Source organism: Pomacea canaliculata, linkage group LG4 (genome assembly GCF_003073045.1).
Source record: "Pomacea canaliculata isolate SZHN2017 linkage group LG4, ASM307304v1, whole genome shotgun sequence".
NCBI lineage: Eukaryota > Metazoa > Mollusca > Gastropoda > Architaenioglossa > Ampullariidae > Pomacea > Pomacea canaliculata.
Window position 1 is genome coordinate 26,676,357 of NC_037593.1, and position 21,581 is coordinate 26,697,937.

At 38.4% G+C, this 21,581-nt stretch overlaps 3 protein-coding genes across 3 annotated transcripts in view; 2 read left to right on the forward strand and 1 right to left on the reverse strand.

Moving 5' to 3' along the window:
• The window catches only part of LOC112562490 (methanethiol oxidase-like), a 24,059-nt gene extending 6,541 nt beyond the window's left edge, over positions 1-17,518 (forward strand). Inside the window, exons 4-10 of the mRNA XM_025235770.1 lie at positions 11,686-11,868; positions 12,184-12,365; positions 12,900-12,978; positions 13,225-13,346; positions 13,613-13,678; positions 14,343-14,491; positions 15,062-17,518. Coding sequence (XP_025091555.1) covers positions 11,686-11,868; positions 12,184-12,365; positions 12,900-12,978; positions 13,225-13,346; positions 13,613-13,678; positions 14,343-14,491; positions 15,062-15,224 — 944 coding nt within the window. The 3' untranslated portion in view covers positions 15,225-17,518. The remainder of the gene's footprint in view (positions 1-11,685; positions 11,869-12,183; positions 12,366-12,899; positions 12,979-13,224; positions 13,347-13,612; positions 13,679-14,342; positions 14,492-15,061) is intronic.
• Positions 8,808-10,223, forward strand: LOC112561956 (methanethiol oxidase-like). Its single transcript, XM_025234829.1, is given in 4 exon segments — positions 8,808-8,882; positions 8,884-9,004; positions 9,561-9,746; positions 10,202-10,223. Coding segments are annotated over 4 exon segments (390 nt in total). The 5' UTR covers positions 8,808-8,820; the 3' UTR covers position 10,223.
• Positions 17,305-21,581, reverse strand: part of LOC112561953 (propionyl-CoA carboxylase beta chain, mitochondrial-like) — a 23,536-nt gene continuing 19,259 nt past the window's right edge. Inside the window, exons 13-17 of the mRNA XM_025234827.1 lie at positions 21,468-21,575; positions 20,808-20,908; positions 20,243-20,341; positions 18,710-18,809; positions 17,305-17,925 (exon numbers count right to left, since the gene is read on the reverse strand). Coding sequence (XP_025090612.1) covers positions 17,804-17,925; positions 18,710-18,809; positions 20,243-20,341; positions 20,808-20,908; positions 21,468-21,575 — 530 coding nt within the window. The 3' untranslated portion in view covers positions 17,305-17,803. The remainder of the gene's footprint in view (positions 17,926-18,709; positions 18,810-20,242; positions 20,342-20,807; positions 20,909-21,467; positions 21,576-21,581) is intronic.

The following is a 21,581-nucleotide window of genomic DNA, read 5'->3' on the forward strand; positions in this document are numbered from 1 at the left end:
AAACCACAGTTTTGTAGTTTAACTAAGTCTTCACCTGTCAAATCACAATTTACATACTTTACATCGTTAAAGAAGAGAGAGAGACACATTACAACACAGAGGCCTCCTCCTCTGTTTATATTAAGGAAAACTGAGTTTTTATGTTGTTTTCACTTCCTCAAGGTGATGATTCAAATAGTTTAAATTGAAACAGCAACTGGAATAGGTGATCTTGCGAAGATTAAATGTATCATTAGAGCAGGCTTTTTTCCTCTGAAACGTTTTTTGACTGTTATCATCAGTTAGTAAAGTGTGACAAGCAAGCACATTGCCGCAAGGCAGGAGATAGTCCTGCAGTATGTGCCACAGCTCATGAAAAGCTTGCATATATTAATGCTATTACTTATAGGAAGAAATGATGTGTGTGGGTGCCTGGTGGAGCATGTAAGTACTTATGTATAGTGGTGGAGGAGAGAGCTTTGTCGAGATACAAGAGGGAGTGCACTGAAACAGCTAATTCATATCTTTCATAATGCTAATAAATCTTTGTTAAACTTATTTATAATGTGACCAACTCCTGCAGCAAGTACTTATAAATGAGTTAATTGCCCTTGCTGAAAAACAGGTGCATGGCCACTGGATATGGTGATAACCAGAAAGTGTCAAGACCTTTACAACCAGGTTCCAGTTTCTTTCTTCTTCAGATCAAGCGGGCAATATGGACTTGACAGCTCGGTTACGGGTAGTTGTCATATGTCTTTTTAAAATTCTGGTTTTTAGAAAAAATTAAAAATCAAAACTTATTACTGATTTTTCTTATGTCAAATGTCACCAACCCTTGCAAAATGTCAGGAGAAAACTCATTGATAATTGCAATGTAAATGACACTATGTTATTTATAGTTTTTAATCTGACAATTTTTTGTTTTATTTGTGCTTTAGATTTAGACAAAGCAGATATATTGACTGTAACGCGCTGCCCCAGAAAGATCATATGGGAAACTTGAAGAGAGCAAGATGCCAATACTCCAGAGCGCGACTGCACAGCGATGCATATACTGCGATTCCGACTGGCTTATTTTGTAAACAGTTTGCATAACTATATTATGACACGAGGTAAGATGGCTGGTCATTTGTTTATCATGTTCTTTATTTTTAGTATATGATATTGGTGCTTGTGGTTGTTTTAATTTATTGCACTAGTCGTGTGTGTATGTGTGAGTGAAGGAAAGCAGAGTGGAGAGAGGGGGAGAGAGTGCTGGATTATGTTGTTGAACATATCATTGGGTTGTTGCCCTCGACCTCCTTTCACCTATGTTATGAGAGACAAGGTAAGAGAGAAAAAAAATATTTAAAAAAGTATAAAAACAAGTAGAGTTTGATCAAATCAGTTGAGATTAATCTAGATCCTTTTATTCTCGAAACATTTCCTGCAACCCACATTTGTAGGACCCAGCAGTTTCTCATCTTTAAAAAAATTCAAAATTTGGACTCCCAGATAACATTATGGGAATGTTATTGATTAGTCATAGATTATAACATATCAGCATTATTGTATTCCTTGAGGTCAAGAAACAGCTTTAATTATTAGTGATCTTTGATAGATTTTTCACCTATATGAATTGGATTTTTATATGTCTACTTGGATGGGAACCACTGTGTAGTTAGACATACACTATTCATCACAGATCCTCGCAGTACTAGGACTAGAGTTTGGGGAACAAATGAAGATGCCAGAGACCTGGAGCAATTCACTTCACATCCATGCTCACTATGTGGTTGACCATCCATGAGCGATGCCTGCTGCATAAAAAGCTGACTTTCCTCAAAGATTTTCTGCAGTCACCAAGGTGCTGAACCTCATCTTGATCTTCTCCTGCTCGATGGGACCAAGGCATTGCTGAAGATCAGGGTGCGTGCAGTCTTTTGAAATGTCCCTTGAGTGTGTAAAAAAAGAAAAAAAAAAACAAAGATAGTAATATGACCTTATATATGGTCTTGGGAGTGAGGGCTTAGAGCCCTTTGCTTATCTTGGGAGTCAGCTTTTGTTTGTGGATGGTGCGGATATATATTCTCTCTCTTTCATCTTCCCCATCCCATGGAGTCAGTCCCCATTCCACAGCTGGGTCAGCTGAGGGAAGTACGTACGGCTGTCATGTGCCTTGAGGTTTGGTGATCTGATGTCAATTGCTGTAACCACTAGGTATTATCTTTTCCTCTGAGTGTGTAAATTGTTGCTAAATGCTTTTAAAACATAATGGCCACAGCATTTCTTAAATTTTTTTCACAAAGCAAAGAAATTTAACTTGGACAAAAATTGGGCAGCAGTGCTTTGTAAAGGAATGTTTTACTGATGGTTTGCATTGTAGTTTTAAACCATCCATGTAGTGTGAAGTTGCATGCATTTTATAGGCATGCATACACAAAATATAAAATAAAATTAGATAGCTGCCTATGAACAAGTGTTGAATTTATTGTTTTAGCAGTGGAAAAGCGAACTGATATGGAGGGCTGAGTTTCTCGCTGCATTCAGTTTTTAGCATCATTCCTCAACAACATCATCAAGACGAGGCTCTTTCCTCATTTGGTACTTCCTTCATGTGTCATTTGCACATGCACATGCATGCACCTTTTTTGTGTACATTGTGTGAGAGAGAGCATGTGAGTGCATGCATTTTAAGGGCTTTTGATACCTTAATGTTTGTATGTTTGAATAAGAAACACAGATTTCTGGATGACAGTGGTTACAGAGAGTAAGGTGATAAAAATTTATTTGTCTTGTGGTTTTGTGTTTTTTTAATTACGATACTATGTGTACTGTCTTATTATTTTCAGTTGAACCACTGGCATTTGCTCTTGTGACATCCTTACCTCAAGCTGAGGAAAATGTAGAGCTGATCAGATATGCAGTAGAAGCTAGACACCATAGTTTCCCATGGTTGGGCAGCTGAGCAGAGTCTTATGTACAGAGGGATTTTGTCATCCTAATTAAAGATTCTGCTTCGTGGAAGGGTAAAAGTTCCAGAAAATATAAAATGTGGATACTGTGTGAAGGGGAGCTGCTGTGAGTTTTAAGACTTCTAGAACTTTAACGCTTTTAGACTGTGGGTGATGGGTGCCTCGTAAGATAAAGAATATTGAGTATGGTTCCAAGACAGGGCTGTCAGAAAGGACTTGCAGAACAATATTGAGAATGGGTGAAGTATGTCGAAAATATTGCAAGTAAAAGTTTGGCAAATATATCAGACCTTCTTACTTTTCTTAGACTGAGACTTGCACTGTTTGATGGTTGAATAAACACTGAATCTTTTTTCACTTTGTGATAATATGTGAACAGTTTGAAGATATTTTAAAGTATTTCCAATACTTCTACACGTTTATGTATTATATAAGTCCTGGAAAATCCATGAATAGTGCTTGATGTTTGCAGAATGTTGAAACAATAAAAATCACCTTTTCTAGTCATTGAGGCTTGTCAGGCCAGGGTTTTTTAAATTTTTGCTTGTGAGGGTAGTGCCCACCCTCTCCTTTGCTGCTTTACCCGTCTCCTGTCCATACTATGGAGTCAGGTACCCATGCACTCACCACAGCTAGGTTAACAGTGAGGAAATGTGCTGAACCAGATATATGGTATCAAACCGGATTGCCTCCAGGAAAAAAAAGGGTCATTGCTCCCTCATACACCACTTTCATTTTAGAGTTACCTTTTCACATAGGAAGTATTAAATTAACATTTTTCTTTGTTTGATGTCTTTAAAAATCTGCTTATGATGAGCACCATATAAATAATGTAAGTAAAAATTGTAAATAAAAAGTCAATCCATTTTCCTCAAAGTTTATTAAGCTCACCCGGTAAATGCATGCGTTTCGCTTTGACTGTCCGTTTTCCAATTTATTCTTTCCTTTATGATTTTTTTTCCTTTCTCTTACTTTATTCGCTTTTCTGTGCCAACTTTGCTATCTTCATGACTTCCAAAAGAATTGTTACTAAATATGCTGAAAAATCCTCCTTGCTTATCTGAACTTCAATATGGTATATATATATCTAAAAGTTTGTTCACATCATGCTTATTATATTAACAACCTTCATTTTTACATAACATTAAAGGTTCCAATAGCATAACAATAACAAAAAAATACAACAAGACGAAGTTAAAAAGAAAAAACATTTATTTTTATTTTAAGAGGGTTGGGGAAAGCCATCACCTTCCACATCGAAATAGCTTGGGGAAAAAGTAAATGTCAATGGCTTAAAAGTTGCTTCCCCTGAAAAATAAATATACTACTTTAATTAATTTTTTGCTTCATTTTTTAAAACATTGAGCATTTAAATATGCAGTATATATATGTATTGTACGCGCATAAAATAGGAAAAGTGTTAACAAAGATTTTCAAGTAATTTAGAAGAATTTTTAATTCATTTTTATGATAATTTAGTACCCAAATACTTTTTGTAATTTTCTTTTAAATTTATACTTTAGTCTTCTGTTTCTTCTGCTTTAAGAATTGAAATTAATTCTTACCTAATCTTAAGTTTAAATGTATGTGGTTAATTGCGGGGAATTATCTACCACGAAGTTGACAAGCAGTGCGATGTAGTTATCTGATTGACGTTTAGGTTGGCTCCAAGAAGGTTAGTCTATTAAGAAAACTTATTATCACAACTGGTCGGCACAACCACACCTCTGAACTTGTCTTCCCTCTACCTTCCAGCTGCAAAAACTAGTAATTTATTGTAATGTTATGCATCTGTTCTGAGTTGCCTCCCTAGACTTCATGTTGTTAATGGCTACATGAAACATATCATGGTAACAGCTAAAGTGTTTAGAAAAGTGACATTTCTAAAAGGAAACTGAAAATAGAATTGTAAATGTTGCTGTGTTTAATATTACGCGAAAACTCCAGGATAAGGACTATTGCAGGGCAGAAAGAAGAACAAAGATGTCCCCTCCATTATTAATTAATTTGTTCTAATATAGTTTGTTCAGCTTGTCAGCACGCTGCATATGTTACTCCTCTGCATTACGCCTGCATAGTATATAATTGCATCTGGTGTTAGCACGGGCTGGCTGCCCTTGCTGGTGATATAACCTGGTTAGTTGCTGTACGCTCTCCGTGCAAAACACTAATTTTTTCCGTTTCAAGTACAGGAGATCGATCGAAGTATCTTAATTTATTAGTACCGTACGTTAATTAGGTCGATCCGCTGTCAAGTAGGTCACATATACCTCGAAATACTTATATACTCTTTCCCGGTTCGTATGAATATCCATTTGTTTTTTTCGTACACATGGATGAGTGCAAGTCTAGAGATGAGCATGCAAAACAAAATGTTGCACTCATCAACTGAAACACAGCCAGGAGTCCTGACTCGAACATATGATATATAGCCGCGCGTGCTTTCCAGCTCTCGTCTCCTTTCCTCTCCAACTAAAACAGCAAATAGAGAAGCTGAAAGCTCGCGAACACTTTTTTTATTCGTTAAATGGTTAGCGTTAGAATTCTTCAGGTACTGATTTATTATATCGAATCGGTCGACGGCCATTACAAAAATCCTCGCGGAGGCTCCTGTTGAAACCTTGACAGCAACAGACATGATTGACAGCGAGGTGGTGGGTTCAGGGTCTGAGTGCCCGCGTTTGTACATCAACGAGGTCAGTGGTCGAGGTTGATATTCTCGAGTCGATAGGCTTCACCACATCGCTCGCCACGTACTAGAATGGCAGGTGACGGCTAGTAGTAGCCACGTATACTGTGTTCATGGTGTTTGAACACCACAAAAAAATCGACTAAATGCTTGGAAAGTTACGAATTACTTATTCATCCCGCCTTTTCTTAAGATGTGAACAATTGACGAATAGCTGCATTTTGGGCAAATGCGCCTCAGCTGCGCAAGCACGTAAACAACTTGCGGATATACTTGCCATAGAGCTCCCGTGTAAACTCCTGCCTCGCATGAGCCGAATCGAGATATGTAACTCGTCAATCAATGGACGGCAACAACACAAAGTGTAATGAAATACTAGTTAATGCATGCGTTTGGTGACAGTACACAAAATAAAACTGAATGAGATAACAATGCGATCGAAGGAGGTGAAATCATGGGAGATATTTGAAACTATGGAGATGATTTGTCTTATTAAGATACGCTTAATTCTGTTTATCTTTGTCGGTTCTCAATGATGATGACTGTCAAGCTATGCAGTTTTACGACTTGTAGGATTGTGTAGTTGTATACTTGGTGGATTTTGAGGTCGGATTTTCATAGTACCTTACGGGAAACCAAAATTCTCGTTTGCGGTTAGAAGCAAACACAACATAATTATGAAGTGTCAATAGTCAGGGGGGGGTTAATGGTCTTCTACACATAATTAATGCTGTGGTGACGTAGGGCGCGCAGATGCATCAGGTCTGATGCTTGGAGATAGAAGGAGCATAATGTATAAACAGGTGTTGTCTGCTGGTTAATGTCATCAGATAGTTACGTTAGCAACTCGTGGTGCCGAGTGCGTTGTGTCCATTTGTCATAAACTGTCTTGAAATGTGTCGTCGTTCACCGGCATCAAGGAACTCGACCTAGACGCTCAACGGGCCGCCCGAAGTGCCTAGCCTGGTGCCCGGCAGACAGACGAGGCTCTCCTGGCGTCATTGTAAGTATGCCTTGGGTGTTTGCTGGTCTTAGACCTTTCTCGTTAAAGAATGAGTAAGAGCAAAAGGGAAGAAGAAAAAAATAGCATAGTGCCAGTCTGAACTCAAGCGGCCCGGCCCCTCTTGACAAGCCGCGGGCGCCGGGTGACACCAAAGCGGTACCCCCTGTTCCCGAGCCACTTCCTCGTAGGCAGCTGCTAGAACCACCCGATCTGTGTGGTGTTTTGGTCAGGGTTGGGCCCAGTATAAATTTTCCCCAAGCGGTGACGGACAAGTGGAAAGAAATCAGGGATGGTTTTAAGAGGGCCGGACTAATATACGATTAACCTCAGTTTTACCCAATACTACGTTTAATATCAGTATAGCATGTATTATACTGGCGGCGACAGCGGGCGGGCGAGGGGCACGGGGTCACAGGAGGCTCGGCCGGACCTTTGCCCAGGTCTGTTGTTTAGGTCAATGTGGTCTCGGCCAGGGGTTGAGTTTTCTTTCGAGTCGAGGTGTCAAATACGTCTGGGATGATAGAGTGGTATTTGATCAGATTTGTCTGCCGCGCCCGTCTTCTTGTTTGAGCATTATTTTGACCATACTAGTTTCCAGAACATCTGGTCCGATGGCGGGGGTGTGGTACGCGTTTGTGGTCCTATGTGTAGACTCGCGGGCGGCTGGCTAGTAAGGAAGACACGTGCGGGTGTGGATCAGACTTGCCATCGAGAACGCGATTTCGTTGAAGCAAACATCAATTTCTCGTTATTTAAACACACAACAGCTATAAAACAGTTAGACATTTTCCACATGAGACAGATTCGAAAAAAAACGAGATCAAGTGTTAATGTTTAACTCTTACGAGATTCTAAACTTTTGTTTTGCCTTGTACAGCCCTTTGAAGTAATAATAGTATGGGGCGAGATGACTCGATCCTGCTCTGCAAGGCCAGAAAAATTCTCCCTCTTAATGCATATGTGTGGTCGTGTTTGGCGGGAGGGTGTCGGAAGGGCGTTCTGATCAAGCTTGAGACGGAAAAAGATTAATTAGTTAGTATGCTTTCTCACTATTGTTATGGGACTCTGGGGCAAGTACTATCACGTCGTTGTAATATATTGGTAAAGGCTATATGGGAAAACAACCTACTGTCACTCAATCTCCAAATCTCTAAACATGCGGCAGGTGTTTTGTCGTAACGACAGGTACCAAGTAGACGTTAATAATGCTCTACCAACAACACAACTTCTCTGGTCCTAGAAGCAGTGATGCCCAACTTCTTCGGGATTGCGGCTACTATGACATTTCAAATGCACGTACGTGCCGTGTCACAGGGGCCGCTTAAACCGCAAAAACAGTAACAAAAAGGTCAAAATAAAAAAAAAGAAGGCAGATGAGCGCGATAGCCATTTTTATTATGAAAACAAGCTTGGTATTACAATTAATTATAGTGTAGATAATTAGGTGGGATATATGAGAGTTGTTTCCCCAAACCAAACTTCTGAGATATGGTCCGGCTGCACCTATTATAGGTCAGCCGACTGAATCGGAGTGTAATGTTTCGTCCAATAGAAAAAAAGAGATTGAGAGACCGCCCCGACGTATGGATAAAATTTCTTCTTTCCCTTTTTTTCGTTTTTTTTTTCATTTTTTTTTTTTTTTAATTACTAACATGCCGATTCTTTCCTGTACTGTGGGCAGAAGTTTCGAGGGCCGTATAGGTTGGGCATCCCTGGTCTAGAGAAATGACTATTTATAGACAGTCTGACAGAGGACCTTGACCGTCTGAATGGGGGCACGTGTCTAGCAAGGCGGGAAAGTATTTAAATATTTTCGTTGAGGGGAGGAGTAACTTCACATCTTCCCCAATCCCAGTTTCTCTGTTTCTTAAAGATGCACATTCTCTATTTTGAAATGTAGCTGGCTGGTGTTTACTTTCAGACAGCTTTAGTGTTTAGTCCCTGATAATAATTAGCTTGTCCTAGTACTCTGTAGCTTTAAATGTACACACCTTGTCAGGTGTAATGTATTTATCTTTTTCAGAAGTGCACTTTGATGTCTACTGTAAATTACAAAAAATGGTACCTTTTGTTTCTGTGAAAAAGTCTTTTCTTTAAGTTTCTAAAGTTTTTTGAGATTTGTTTATTTAGGATGAACATATAGTTTCAATAGACAGTGCTGTTTTGGGTTTAAAGCACAGCGACTTGAAGCAATGAAACCAGCGCTTTCATCATGCTGCACTGGCCCAGGATATCCATCACCTTTGGAAGCCATGCAAAGGACCACGGGAGAAAATTGTTTATGTGCCATGCATTGGGCCTCCTGAGAATCGTCAGAACCGGGCTAACTATCTAGCCACCGTTGATGTGGATCCACAATCTCCTACATTCTGTCAGGTAAGGTTTTCATAACATTTATTGTTTAAAAAATAATATTAATAAAGTTAATTTATCCCACCATCAAAGACTAGCTCAAAACAAAATATATAAAAACACAGAATAGTAATAATGTTTGCAGAAATACAGTCTTTATCAGGTTTTGATTATCACACCTATCACTGACACAAGCATACATGCCTGCACACATTCATAGTATATAGCGTTGTAGATGCTGTGCCGTGACTGTTTATAGGTCAACTTTCATTATTCACTTGATCTACATTTTGTAGATTATTCTCAGTACCCTGTCTTATTATTATGGCCTTTTTTGGTCTCATTGCTACCAGCATGTTGGCAGGATGCAGATTGTATCTCATCTATGCATGTTTTACACCAGTGATGAGCTGTCAACATGCTGACATCTCATTTGTACATAAACATTTTGACCATCTGCAGGTCGTATTTTGTCTTCACATGCCTTATACCATTTCATTTTGGTCCTATGCAGGTTTATATTTTTTATGTATTCGTACATATTTTGTCTGTACATGTATTATATGCTGTCCTGGTACAGGTCATATCTCGTCTGTACATGCCTTACACCAGTGATGAACTGCATCACACCGGCTGGAATGCTTGCTCTAGCTGCTATGACGACCCCAGCAAGACACGAGACAAAATGATAATGCCATGTCTAGATGGTGATCGGGTTTACGTAGTGGACATGGGTGTCGACCCTCGTGAACCCCGTCTGTACAAGGTCAGATGCAAAGATATTTAAAGTGATTAGCAAATACCCATCTTTTCCTGTTTCTTTCAGGTTTAGTTTGTTTAGTTTATTCCTTGTTGCTCCCTTGAGGAGCATAGGGCCGCAACAACACCTTGCCAGCGGACCCGGTTTTGGGTGGCCCCCTTCAGTTGGGCCCATGTGGTTCCGATGTCCTTTGCCTCACTTTCTACTTTTCTTTTCCAAGTCTCCTTTGGTCTCCCAACTCTCCTCTTCCCCTGAGGATTCCATTCAAGTGTCTGCTTGGCACAGAGTATGTCCTATCTAGCCCCATTTGCGCTTTTTGATGTCGTTATTTTCAGGACACAGAAGAAATTACTATATTATATTATCTTTGTATATATTCATTGTAGAATTGTTTATAATGGCTTTTTCTAAATAATGCTGGTGATGAAGCAAGTAAAGAAAATTGTTTTTGTGTCTGACAGGTTGTTGAAGCTTTGGATTAAGGTTCCCCTCACACATCAACTTTGGGATCAGGACAGGTATGATAAGCTGTATAGGCGATTGCGATGGCAACGGTGTCAAAGTAAGATATTTTTATTTTATCTTGGGATATTTGTAAACACAAACTTTCATTTCCTGTTCCCATTTCAGGAGTTTTGTAATCTGCAGTCATATCAGCCAGGTGTAAAAAGCATGTGCAACCTTTTATGAGTAGAATGCAGTGTTCCTTTTTCAGCAATGACAATGACAATGACAAGTGAAATTCTTTATTAACGAGGGGTAAAATAAGCAAATGAGCGAGCCCTCGCCCTTTTCAGGGAAGGAAATAACATTATAAATAATGAATTAATTAAGCATTAAATATAAAAAGATAAGCAAGAGAAGGATATGTACAAGAGGTGATGGTTAAAGAAGAGATTAGCATATATTCACAAGTACCTGGATTGGTAGGAATTAGAGGGCTTATCTATATATCTTGAACGTATTGAGATAGATGGCGTCGAAAGCAGGTCAGGGAGTGCAAGTGTTTGAGATGGAGAGGGAGGCTGTTCCATAGCGCACTCCCTGAGAATTGCGACTTGATTTGAAGAGGTCTAGTCTAGGAAATGGAATATTCAGTTTTGGGGAAGGTTCTAGAGTATTGGAGGAAAATAGGAGAGAGATGGCGATAGTTTACCCGTCAGTATTTTATACATGAAAATGCATTTGTTAAATTGGAGTCTGTTTTTAAGAGGAAGGACGCCTAGAGAGGTGAAGTCACGTGGGTCTAATTTCGGTTTTAGCAGGACGGCTTTGATTGCTCGCTCTGAACACTAGCTAGAGGTTTCATGGAGGATCCACTAGCGAGTCCCAGAGGGTAGAGGCATAGTCAATGACTGATTGGATGTGGGTGGTGTAGAAGAGTTTTCTTGTGTGAGTGTCAAGGAAATGTTTGATTCTGGACAGCTGGTAGACTTTTTTGGAGATGTTTTTACTTGTGGTGGAAATATGTTGGGACCACGATAAGTTGTTGTCAATGGAACACCATAAGTTTATGGACCTGTACTTCAGTATTGACTGAGCGCCGATTTGGATAGTAGGATGGGTGCTAGTTTTGTCTTTTCTGTCTGGTTGTTAGAGCATGACTTCAGTTTTCTGGGGGTTGAGGGACATGTGGTTGGAGTCTGTTTTTAAGAGGAAGGAAGGACAGTCCATAGACCTTGGCCCTGATGGACTTATCCCACTGGAAGTTCGATTTCTGCATGACCCAGATTCCTCACAGGCATTTGTTGGCTGTGCACTTAGCTCTACTGTTTTCAGGATTTTTAAGAAACAGGCAAGCAGGAGAGAGGGTCATATGAGAGAAATGGATGAACTTTTTCAGCATCAGGTTTAGTGTTTTGATGTATTGAGCCTGTTTTGATTCTTCTGCGACTTAGTTCTAATCAGTGCTAATCTAGTGTCTCTGAATGTGTACTGCTTTCAGGTGGCTTCATCTTACTTGATGGACATGACTTTGAGATTCTGAATAATTGGGAAAGAGGAGAAGCTGTGCCAGAGTTTGGTTATGACTTCTGGTATCAGCCACGGCATAACATCATGGTTTCTTCTTCATGGGGAGCACCACGTGCTTGGAAGAAAGGCTTCTCATTGGACGACGTCAAGATTGGTAGGTTTAATTTCAGCAGCATTACAAATTTTTGAAAAACTTTTGGTAGTCCAAGACTCACTAGGTGACCCACGCAGTGACTGTAATGAAGCCTGTTGTATATATACGTATGTATTGTATAAGTTGCATAAAATGGAAGTTTGAATTTTTTTTATCTAAAACTTTCTAGCCCAACATTTGCCTTTTTCAGATTTTTGTGTGCAACAGGTGTTGATGTAGGTGCATGTGTTCAAACGTATGTGCATAACCTGTGGTTATGTGGTGTCTGTTGTGTAATCTATATTTTCAGAGAAAGTATCAAATGATTATTTTCAGGACTGTATGGCAGAACTCTTACTTTTTGGGACTGGACTAAGCACACCATTAAACAGTCCATAGACCTTGGCCCTGATGGACTTATCCCACTGGAAGTTCGATTTCTGCATGACCCAGATTCCTCACAGGCATTTGTTGGCTGTGCACTTAGCTCTACTGTTTTCAGGATTTTTAAGAAACAGGCAATTGGTTGCTTTATTCAGCCTTTTTATCATTTGATTTTTATGTCACGATGGAAAAAAATTGGACAGAAACCACCTACACACAAACCTTTTTAACATTAGAACTTTTATGTCATTAAACATTAATTTAACAGCTGGGTTTGCCTCTGATTGATGCTATATTGTGCACAAAGAACTGCAGTTAATGTTTGAACCTCATTGTTTCTGATGGTGGTTTATTGAATTCTGAGGTAGGGAAGAGAATAGAATTTTTTGTATGTAAACGAGTTACAATAAGTTTATTGATGTATTAGCAGTTTTCAGGTAACTTTTGTTTGGGATGTTTGTAAATCCAGAAATTTAGTATAGATCGAGTACAAGTCATCAGTAGCGTTATTAAACCTCCAGCATTATGGAAGAGATGTTGGAGGAGAGTATTGATGTTGCTTGTATAAAATAAAAGTGGGATTATTGCTTGTAGCTTTGTTTTAATAGCTAAAAAAAATGATGTCTTCATACAGATTTATCCATTGCATGCTACCTTTCTTTGATCAGGATGGAAGCTGGGATACAGAAAAAGTGATTAGTGTTCCAAGTAAATCAGTAGAAGGATGGGCCCTGCCTGACATGCCAGGTAGGAATAAGGATTAACAGGTCCATACAGCAAGCTTTTTTCCCCTATTTGTGAACCATTGCTAATAGATGTTATTTCTCAATTTTAAGATTGAAATTAAACAGGTTGTAATGTGTTCTAGTCATGTGGACCCTAAATTGTTTGTGTATTACTTACTTATTATTATATCTTACTGTGGCATTTTTGCAAAAAATAAAAAAGGCAGAAATAAAAACCAGAATAACCAGACAAAATATGTTTTTGCAGGTCTCATCACAGACATCCTGATTTCACTTGATGACCGCTTTCTATACTTCAGCAACTGGCTGCATGGTGACATCAGGCAATATGATATCACTGATACTCGAAACCCTCGATTGGTGGGGCAGGTTAGTATAGAAGCAATGGTAACAAAATACCTTAAATATCTGTGCTGTATGCATCGACTGTGGCTGCTTCATCTCTTGTTTAGTATGTATGCATAAATGAATTTTTTTTTGGACAGCCTCATCATGATCCAGTGCATAAAATGAGATCCCTATAGTGGGTCACTTAAATCATGTAAGTTTTCTCATTGCCATTGCCTATATTTCCATTCTGGTTGCTTAGGCTCACTACTTTATGCTTTGTTAAGGGTGGTTTGCTTCTTTCTCAGATATGGCTAGGTGGAAGTTTCTGCAGAGACAGTCAAGTGAAAGTCATTGATGATAAAGAAAGAAAGGTAATATATTTTACGTAACTTCTTGTCAGCGTAATAAATCTTTGCATCTTTACATGTTTTAATGTCATTTGTATGCTGGCTTTAACTAAAATTCAGTGTAACGCAGTCTGCTGTAGTATGGTCATGAAATTGCAAAAAACCCCCCCCCAAACCCCCATTTAATATAATTTTTCACCCAGAGAATTTTATCTGCATGTGCTGTGACCTCCTTTAAAAGAGTGGCATTAATTTTTATTAACAACACAGAAAACAGCCATCCACCAACATTTTTAATCATCATCCAAAGATCAGTATATAAAGCAGGGGTGCCTCATCCATTTTAGCTACAAACAACATAATTTCATGATTCTGGCAAAATCACCATGTTCTGGCCCGTGAGATTTTATATTATGTCCAGTGCGGCCCTCGGGCAAGAAAAGGTTGGGTACCATTGATATATATAAAGTATATGTAGTAAAGCAGATCAATAGGCTGGAAAGAAACATGTCTCAGCATGTGGTGCTTCTCTTTTTTTCATGTTTTCCTTTTAGTTTGTACTGACCTGATGTGATAGCAAAGAGTTCTGTTTTAAAAATGGTATCATTGCAAATTTAGAGACAACTGAATGACTGTATTTAAAGTGGTATTCGCTGCCTGAGAGATAACATCAAGATATGCCTTACAGGATCAGCCCAAGCCAATAATTCTCAACAATGGTAAGCGTTTGGAAGGTGGTCCTCAGATGATTCAGCTGAGTTTGGATGGCAAGCGATTGTATGTCACCAACTCACTTTATTCTGCATGGGATGTGCAGTTCTACCCAGATATGGTGAAGTGAGTGTCTTGTAATCTATTTGATGTTGATGCAGTGACTTGTAATCTATTTGTTGATGGAAATGTCTTGTAATCTGTTTGACGTCTGGTGCTTAGAAAGGGGAGCATGCCACCCCTCTCCTTGTTTTCTACACCAGCTTCCAATCCCATCTCGCATGTTTTAATTTCTTTGCTGGCACCTGCCTCATTGTTTCTCTGAACAACTCTTTCCTTACATCACAGCTAGACAACTCGTCTGATGATCATCTCCTTATTCTTCCTGTCACCAAAACAACAACATATTGCCACAGGATTTTTAGTTATTGTTACATCAAATGAAGAGATCATGTTTACCCATATGTTTATTGTGTTTACCTATACTTTATGCAATTTGCAATGTAACTTTCTCATCCAGACTCCCAAACCATGGGAACCAACTGCTATACAAACAGCACTTCAGACAATTCTCAGACAAAATCAAATTTGTTTGCAAAGGTCGATATACTGATTACAAAATTATCATATTAAAAATTTCGGCAGTGATAAAATTTGTAATGTGCCTGTTTGTAATCAGTGTTGTCATGTTGGCAGAAATGGCAGTGTGATGCTCCAAATCGATGTGGACACCGAGAAGGGTGGCTTATCCTTAAACAAAAATTTTCTTGTGGATTTTGGAGATGAACCTCAAGGGCCAGTGCTAGCACATGAAATCCGATATCCTGGTGGTGACTGCACTTCAGATATCTGGCTGTAGAACATCTGCTTCTTTATTAAATTTCCTGAACATTTGAGAATGGTTCAGAAAGAAACTGAAAAAAAAGGTGCTATGGTAGTCTGTGTCATGGTGTACCAATTACAAAATGTCTCATAAATTACGCATTTATAGATCACGTGTTTGCCTATGCTACATGCAGATGAAAATAATATGTTCACTATACTACATTGAATGAGGAAATCATGTATTTACCTATACATTTATTGTGTTTATCTATACTATATGCAATTTGGAGACAGGATTTTTATTGTGCAGCAAAACAATTAACTCTCTCCTTTCCATTTCCGCTACCTACCCACTATTAAATCCTTTAAATGTGCACCGAAAACGCACCTCTTCCATAAACATTACTCCTAAAACCTTTCCCATAATGCTAGTGCTTGAAGAGATGTATTTACCTATACTACATGAAACGAAGAGATCATGTATTTACCTGTACATTTAATGTTTATGTATACTACATGAAATGAAGAGATCACGTGTTTACCTGTACTACATCCAGTGAAGAGATTCACTTTCCTATGCTGCATGCAATGTTTTTGCCTACCTATACTACAGGCAGATAAAGATATCAGCATCATTAAGTTGAAAAGTATTTGTTGGTGCCAAAATTATAATACCTATGTATAACATTTTTGGTGCTCAACAGCTTTGTATTAAGCATCTTTAATATTAGGGTGATGGTCCTTTTAACCAGAGACAGCTGCAATGAAGGGCTGATTTGTGCTATCAGCTCCTGTGGGATATAGGAAGAGCTCTGTTTGTGTGGTTATGATTGAGAATCATGTGAAAATCAACTCTAATCCTTGCCATATTGGGTAGGAATATTTTGTTTTATGGAAAGGTTATTGCTGGTGGCTCAAAATTGAAAAAGTAGACTCTTGAACAAATTGTGACACAAATCTATTTTGCAGAGCAAATTTGGATGGTGTAATGTGAGAGAGCTGCACCACAAATTTTATCTCCAAATTACACCCCAAGTTTTATCTCCCCTTTGGCTAGAGGAGGGAGTCCTTCTCCCTCTCCTCTGTCATTTGATCTGCTCCATGAACGCCCACCACACTGAGACCATTACCATGGCAACACAGGTACCTTGCTACCTGTTGCTTGTGGCTCCATGAATGCACTGCACACTGAGTGCTCATCAGGACCATCACCCAGGCAACACAGGTACCTTGCTAGATGTTACTTGTGGCTCCCAAAAAAGTTAAAAGGTCTATTCCGACCACATTTTGACCACAAGAGACTCCTGACAGAAGAGAAAAAGCAAATGAGACTTGCATTTGAGATGTTGGGGGCGGGGATCAGAATCAGTAGTGTTAATCTCACCCTTAACATACCAAGGGGGTCCTCAGATGACCCTAGAGGGTGATTTTTAATTATCATGCTGTAACTAAACTAATTTACTCTTGATTTTTATGTCCTGCATCAACTTAAGATATATATTGAGACAAACAAAAATTAAATGGAAATATTTTGTCTGCAAGACACAGACCAGCGTAATTGTGATGAGCTATGGCTGTAGCTATGGCAACATATGAATCGGTACTACTTATTTTAGTGTAGTGACTGGCTGTAGAGGAATATTATACTGTGTGTAATCAGATGCAAAAATGTACACACTATATTAAAATTATATAATCAGTTTTACATGTAAAATTGTAGTCATTTTTATGAAGAAGAGTATATGAATTTTATTGGCTAACTACTGTTGAAATATATTTTAAGGAACTCCAAAAACCTAACTTGAGTAATCTAGCACCAAAAAGTTGAGAAATTAAAAAAACAAAAAAATGGGGTCCTCCGAGGACCCATCTTGGCAAACAGCATTGATGACAGGCTTGGTATGTTTAACTGAAAAGGGTCAGCAGAGTTTGCTCTTTGCCATTTACTCCTGTCTGTGGTGCACACTAATGACAGCCTGATAGAATATGATGCATGAGTCAGCAGCACCCGGTACCCTTGCATTTATTATAAACATTCCGTGACCATAAAGTGCATTAAAGATTATTAAAAGGAACTTTTTAATTATATGCATCAATTCAGCAATTTCATTATATAGAGCTTGTTTTTTTATTTTTCAAAATTAATTTCAGCTTTCATTGGACATTTTTTCATTTTGACTTTCATACTAGGAAGCATTTCATCCAGATAAATGCTCTTCAGGCTCAGAGTCTGTGCTACTGTCCATTTCTGTCAAGATGTATGTAATTTACACATTTACACACTATACATATTTTTCTATATACATCTGAATAAAGTATATCTTTTTGCCTTCCTATCTTTGCATTTCTTCCAGTCTGTATGAAAACAGAGTCCTTGTGTATAGTCACTGCTTCCAGTTCAGTTTCATCCAAGTGAAACTGCTATGCTTCCTACAAGTGCTACCTAGTGCTTTCAGCATCTTTAAAAAAAACTTATCATAGAGTTGGAACAGTTAGCATTTTAATAAATTGACCATTTCTTTCCCTTTTTTCAGTAATATCTTTTATCAGCATATCTTTTACAGACATTTTATATCAGTCTTTTATAGTCCATATAATAAAAATCCTTTATAGTTACAATGGAATATTTGCATGTTTCTTCCATGGGTTTGTCTGCTTTTTGCAAGACAACACTGCTAAATCACGATTAATTCTCATTCGTGTTGTACGAGGCTCAATGATATCATCCACAAAACCTGAAATTGAAAAAAACATCAAATCAAAATTAATTAAATTTTTAAGTAAAAAAAATAATGATTAGCATTTAAAAGTGGCCTGTTAGCTACGGAGTAATATGTGCACTCATTCAGTGACGTACGCTATTAATACAATGAAAATCAGTACATATTCACACAATATGATACAGAACTGTGCCGGATTTGCACATGTAGTACTTTCTGAACACAATTTTATCAGGTTACAGTTTATATTTGAGATCCAGGAGTGTATGGCATTGTAAGGCAAAGAATTCTAGAGCTGCAGGACATAGTAGGAAAAGGTAAGGAATCCATGCGAGTTATACTTATTCTAGACCTAGAAGACAAATTGTCAGTGGAAGAATAGAGGTGAAGTCTTGCATTTAATGGGTTCAGAGACAGAAAGCCAAAGCAGCTGCATCAGGAAAGGAGTGCAAGAATGAGCGTGATGTGTTCAGAAAATAAGGCTGGCAGCACAACATTGAACTTTATGAAGATAATGAGTGGCCTCATCACAACTAGTTAAAGTGTGATGCAGTAGCTTAATCCAAAATGTACACAGGAGGTGATGGGAGTTGTGGCATCATCAGTTAAAAATTTTATAATGGAACTAATCCTCCTTAGCTTAAGGAAGCAAAAATGACAAAGTTTTAGAGATGTGTTGTTTCATCAACAATGTAAAAACCATGAATAAGCCAAGGTTTGTTGCACAACACAGTCAAAATAAATTATGGGGATTCAAACATCTATACTTCTTATGTTAAAAAAAAACAAAAAAACCCACCTCTGACAGCAGCTGGGAATGGGTTAGCAAACTTGTCAACATATTCTGCTTCTTGTTCTGCCTGTTTGCCACTGCCTCGAAATATGATGGACACCGCTCCCTGTAAACGAATTCATCATGAGCACATCTCTTGCACTGCTTCATCATATGACAGGCAAACCTCTTGTAAAGACTTAAATACATATAAAAGAAAAACGGCATATAATTCCACCACAGAAAGGACTGAGTGGGTTTTCTGTTTGCTTGATAGGTTGTAGATCAGGAATTTTTCTTCAATGCTAAAACATTTACCAAATCAAGCTACCATGTTTTCTTTTCAAAGAAAAAGTACACAATATTTGACACTTTTTTCAGATGTGATTGTGATGAGGGAATGATACATTTTCAAGCATGCACATTAAAGTACTATCAGATGAAGCACTATACTATTTATTTATATCATTTTCCACTAAATTATGAGAAATCTGTAATACTGAATTTAAAAACAATAATTACAGGACCATTGCATAGTATGTTTGTCAACGGCTGACTTAGATGGAGTCTGTGGAGCACTGAGTAGCTAGCTAGACAGCTGGTAAGTGAAAACGTCTTGTAAGAGTAGACTGTTTGAGTAGCATTCAGTTGATGATTTCATATGGTGTCAGGCTCTGATATAGCCTCAGTTGCTGCTGGCTTGGCATAAAACACCAAATCTCCCCCTCCCCCCCACATACACCTTATAAAGTGTCAGACATTTTATCATCAAATATAACTAGCAGAAAGCAAGAAGTGAACCAGCAATACAACCTGCTGGATTTCCTAGGGGACCAAAATGAAATCCCAGATTTATATTTCAATAGCTTCAACACAAAAGCTGAGCAAAGATTTAAATAATGGACAAAACCAGTATGTTTTCTGTGTCTGTCTGATTTTATGTTACTAATCCACCAGACATAAAAGATTAAAAATCAGTGTTAGAATTTCAAGTAGTGATATCAAGAAAAAGGTCAATAAGCTTCCTGCTTGATATCAGTTTGTTCAGTGCATGAAGACAAATGTGTGCTTAGATAATAATGTTGCTGTCCAAAACTATTGATAGCCTATGATAATGTAGAAGAAAACATCAAAGTTCTCCATGAACATGAAAAATGACTATATACTTTATGCTGCCTAGAGATACCAATGTGTGTGGAGGCTTAGGTCAAGTCCTATACATCTGGTTGTAACTATGGACACCTGGCCGTAACTACAAGGTCATAAGCTATACATGTAATTGGAGAAACACATGAGCATTTGTCTGCTTCTTTTATTTACAAAGACATCAAGAACTGTGTCATGTGCTGCTGAACAGTCTCAGCTAACTCATCTACTTATAGGCAACCCCTATCCTCAGCACAATCATCCAAGCCTGTGCCTCGACATATGAAGCTAGGAAACCAGGTAGACTTCTATTAACATGCATGTTAACTGCACTTTCTGATGTCCTTTTGTGGTCTATATATCTAGTTATATCATAGCTATAATTACAATCCTATTCAGTTTGCATTCTTTTACCTTGGCTCCCATCACAGCCACCTCTGCTGTTGGCCAGGCATAGTTGATATCCCCTCGCAAGTGCTTGGAGCTCATCACATCATAAGCACCGCCATATGCCTAGAAACAATAGATACAAATAAATTGGCAACATGAGACCACAAAGTAAACTCATTCTCACCAGGGTGATGTGAAAGCAAAAAGGCCAACACTATGACATTGAAGCATATTTAAGTAACATTTTCATAATGATCCTCACATTCATTCAAAACTTTGGCTATGAATTGGTATGTTTTCAATTTTCGCACATGCAGTCACATCAGGTTGACTGATCATCAAAAGGTGATTTAGTTTTCAACAAAGTTTTTACTTTTTAAGTTCACAAAGCCTGCATGAGTCAAATGAAAACTGAACGAAACTGCTAAACAAAGATGTATAAACTAACACTGAGATACATTTTAAATAGGTTACATCTATCAGGCATTCGATATTTACTACCAGTATCATTTTTTTCTAAATAAAACATAAATAAAATTAGAGATGCACTACAGTAATCGGACCCTCAGAAAATATAAATGACTGTTACCTTGCGTGTAATGATTGTAATTTTAGGTACAGTTGCCTCAGCAAAGGCATACAAAAGCTTAGCACCATGTCTAATGATGCCACCATATTCCTGTTGAGTTCCTGAAATACAGTCCATTTACACTGTCCATTACAATACTTACTGTAAGGTGGAATATACATGAATATATGATTTGAGAGAAGTAAATTATCACTAACCCTAACCCTTCAACTATTTCATATTTTCTGTTTCCAAGTACAAAGTGCTTATGTAAGCTGACATAAAATATTTGATACTACAATCCTATGCGGCCCGGTGGCGCAACGGTTAGCGCTGTTAGCGCCTGTCACCAATACAGTGAAGGTTGGCTGCCCTGAGTTCATTTCTCGTCTCGGGCATGCTGTTCTTTCTCTGCACGTGACATCTGTTTACAGAGCTGGCTGCCCTCCGCCAAGGACGGTCCCAAGCCCGGCTGAAAAAGGAGGAGGGTTGGGCGTGGGGCCAGCACCCCCACCCCGTAAAACAAATCCTTGCTACCAAAACATCGACAACAGTTAACTGTCGTCGATGGCCTATGCCCCAGGAGGGGCGAAGGGCCTAAAAAAAAAACAAAAAAAAAAACAATCCTATACTATGCAGACTGTATATGAATGTCAAAAATTAAACACACAGAGCCCTAACCTGGAAGAAACCCTGGGACATCAACAAATGTGATGAGAGGAATGTTGAAGGCATCACAAAATCTCACAAACCGTGCACCTTTGACAGAGGAGTTGATGTCCAGACAGCCTGTTT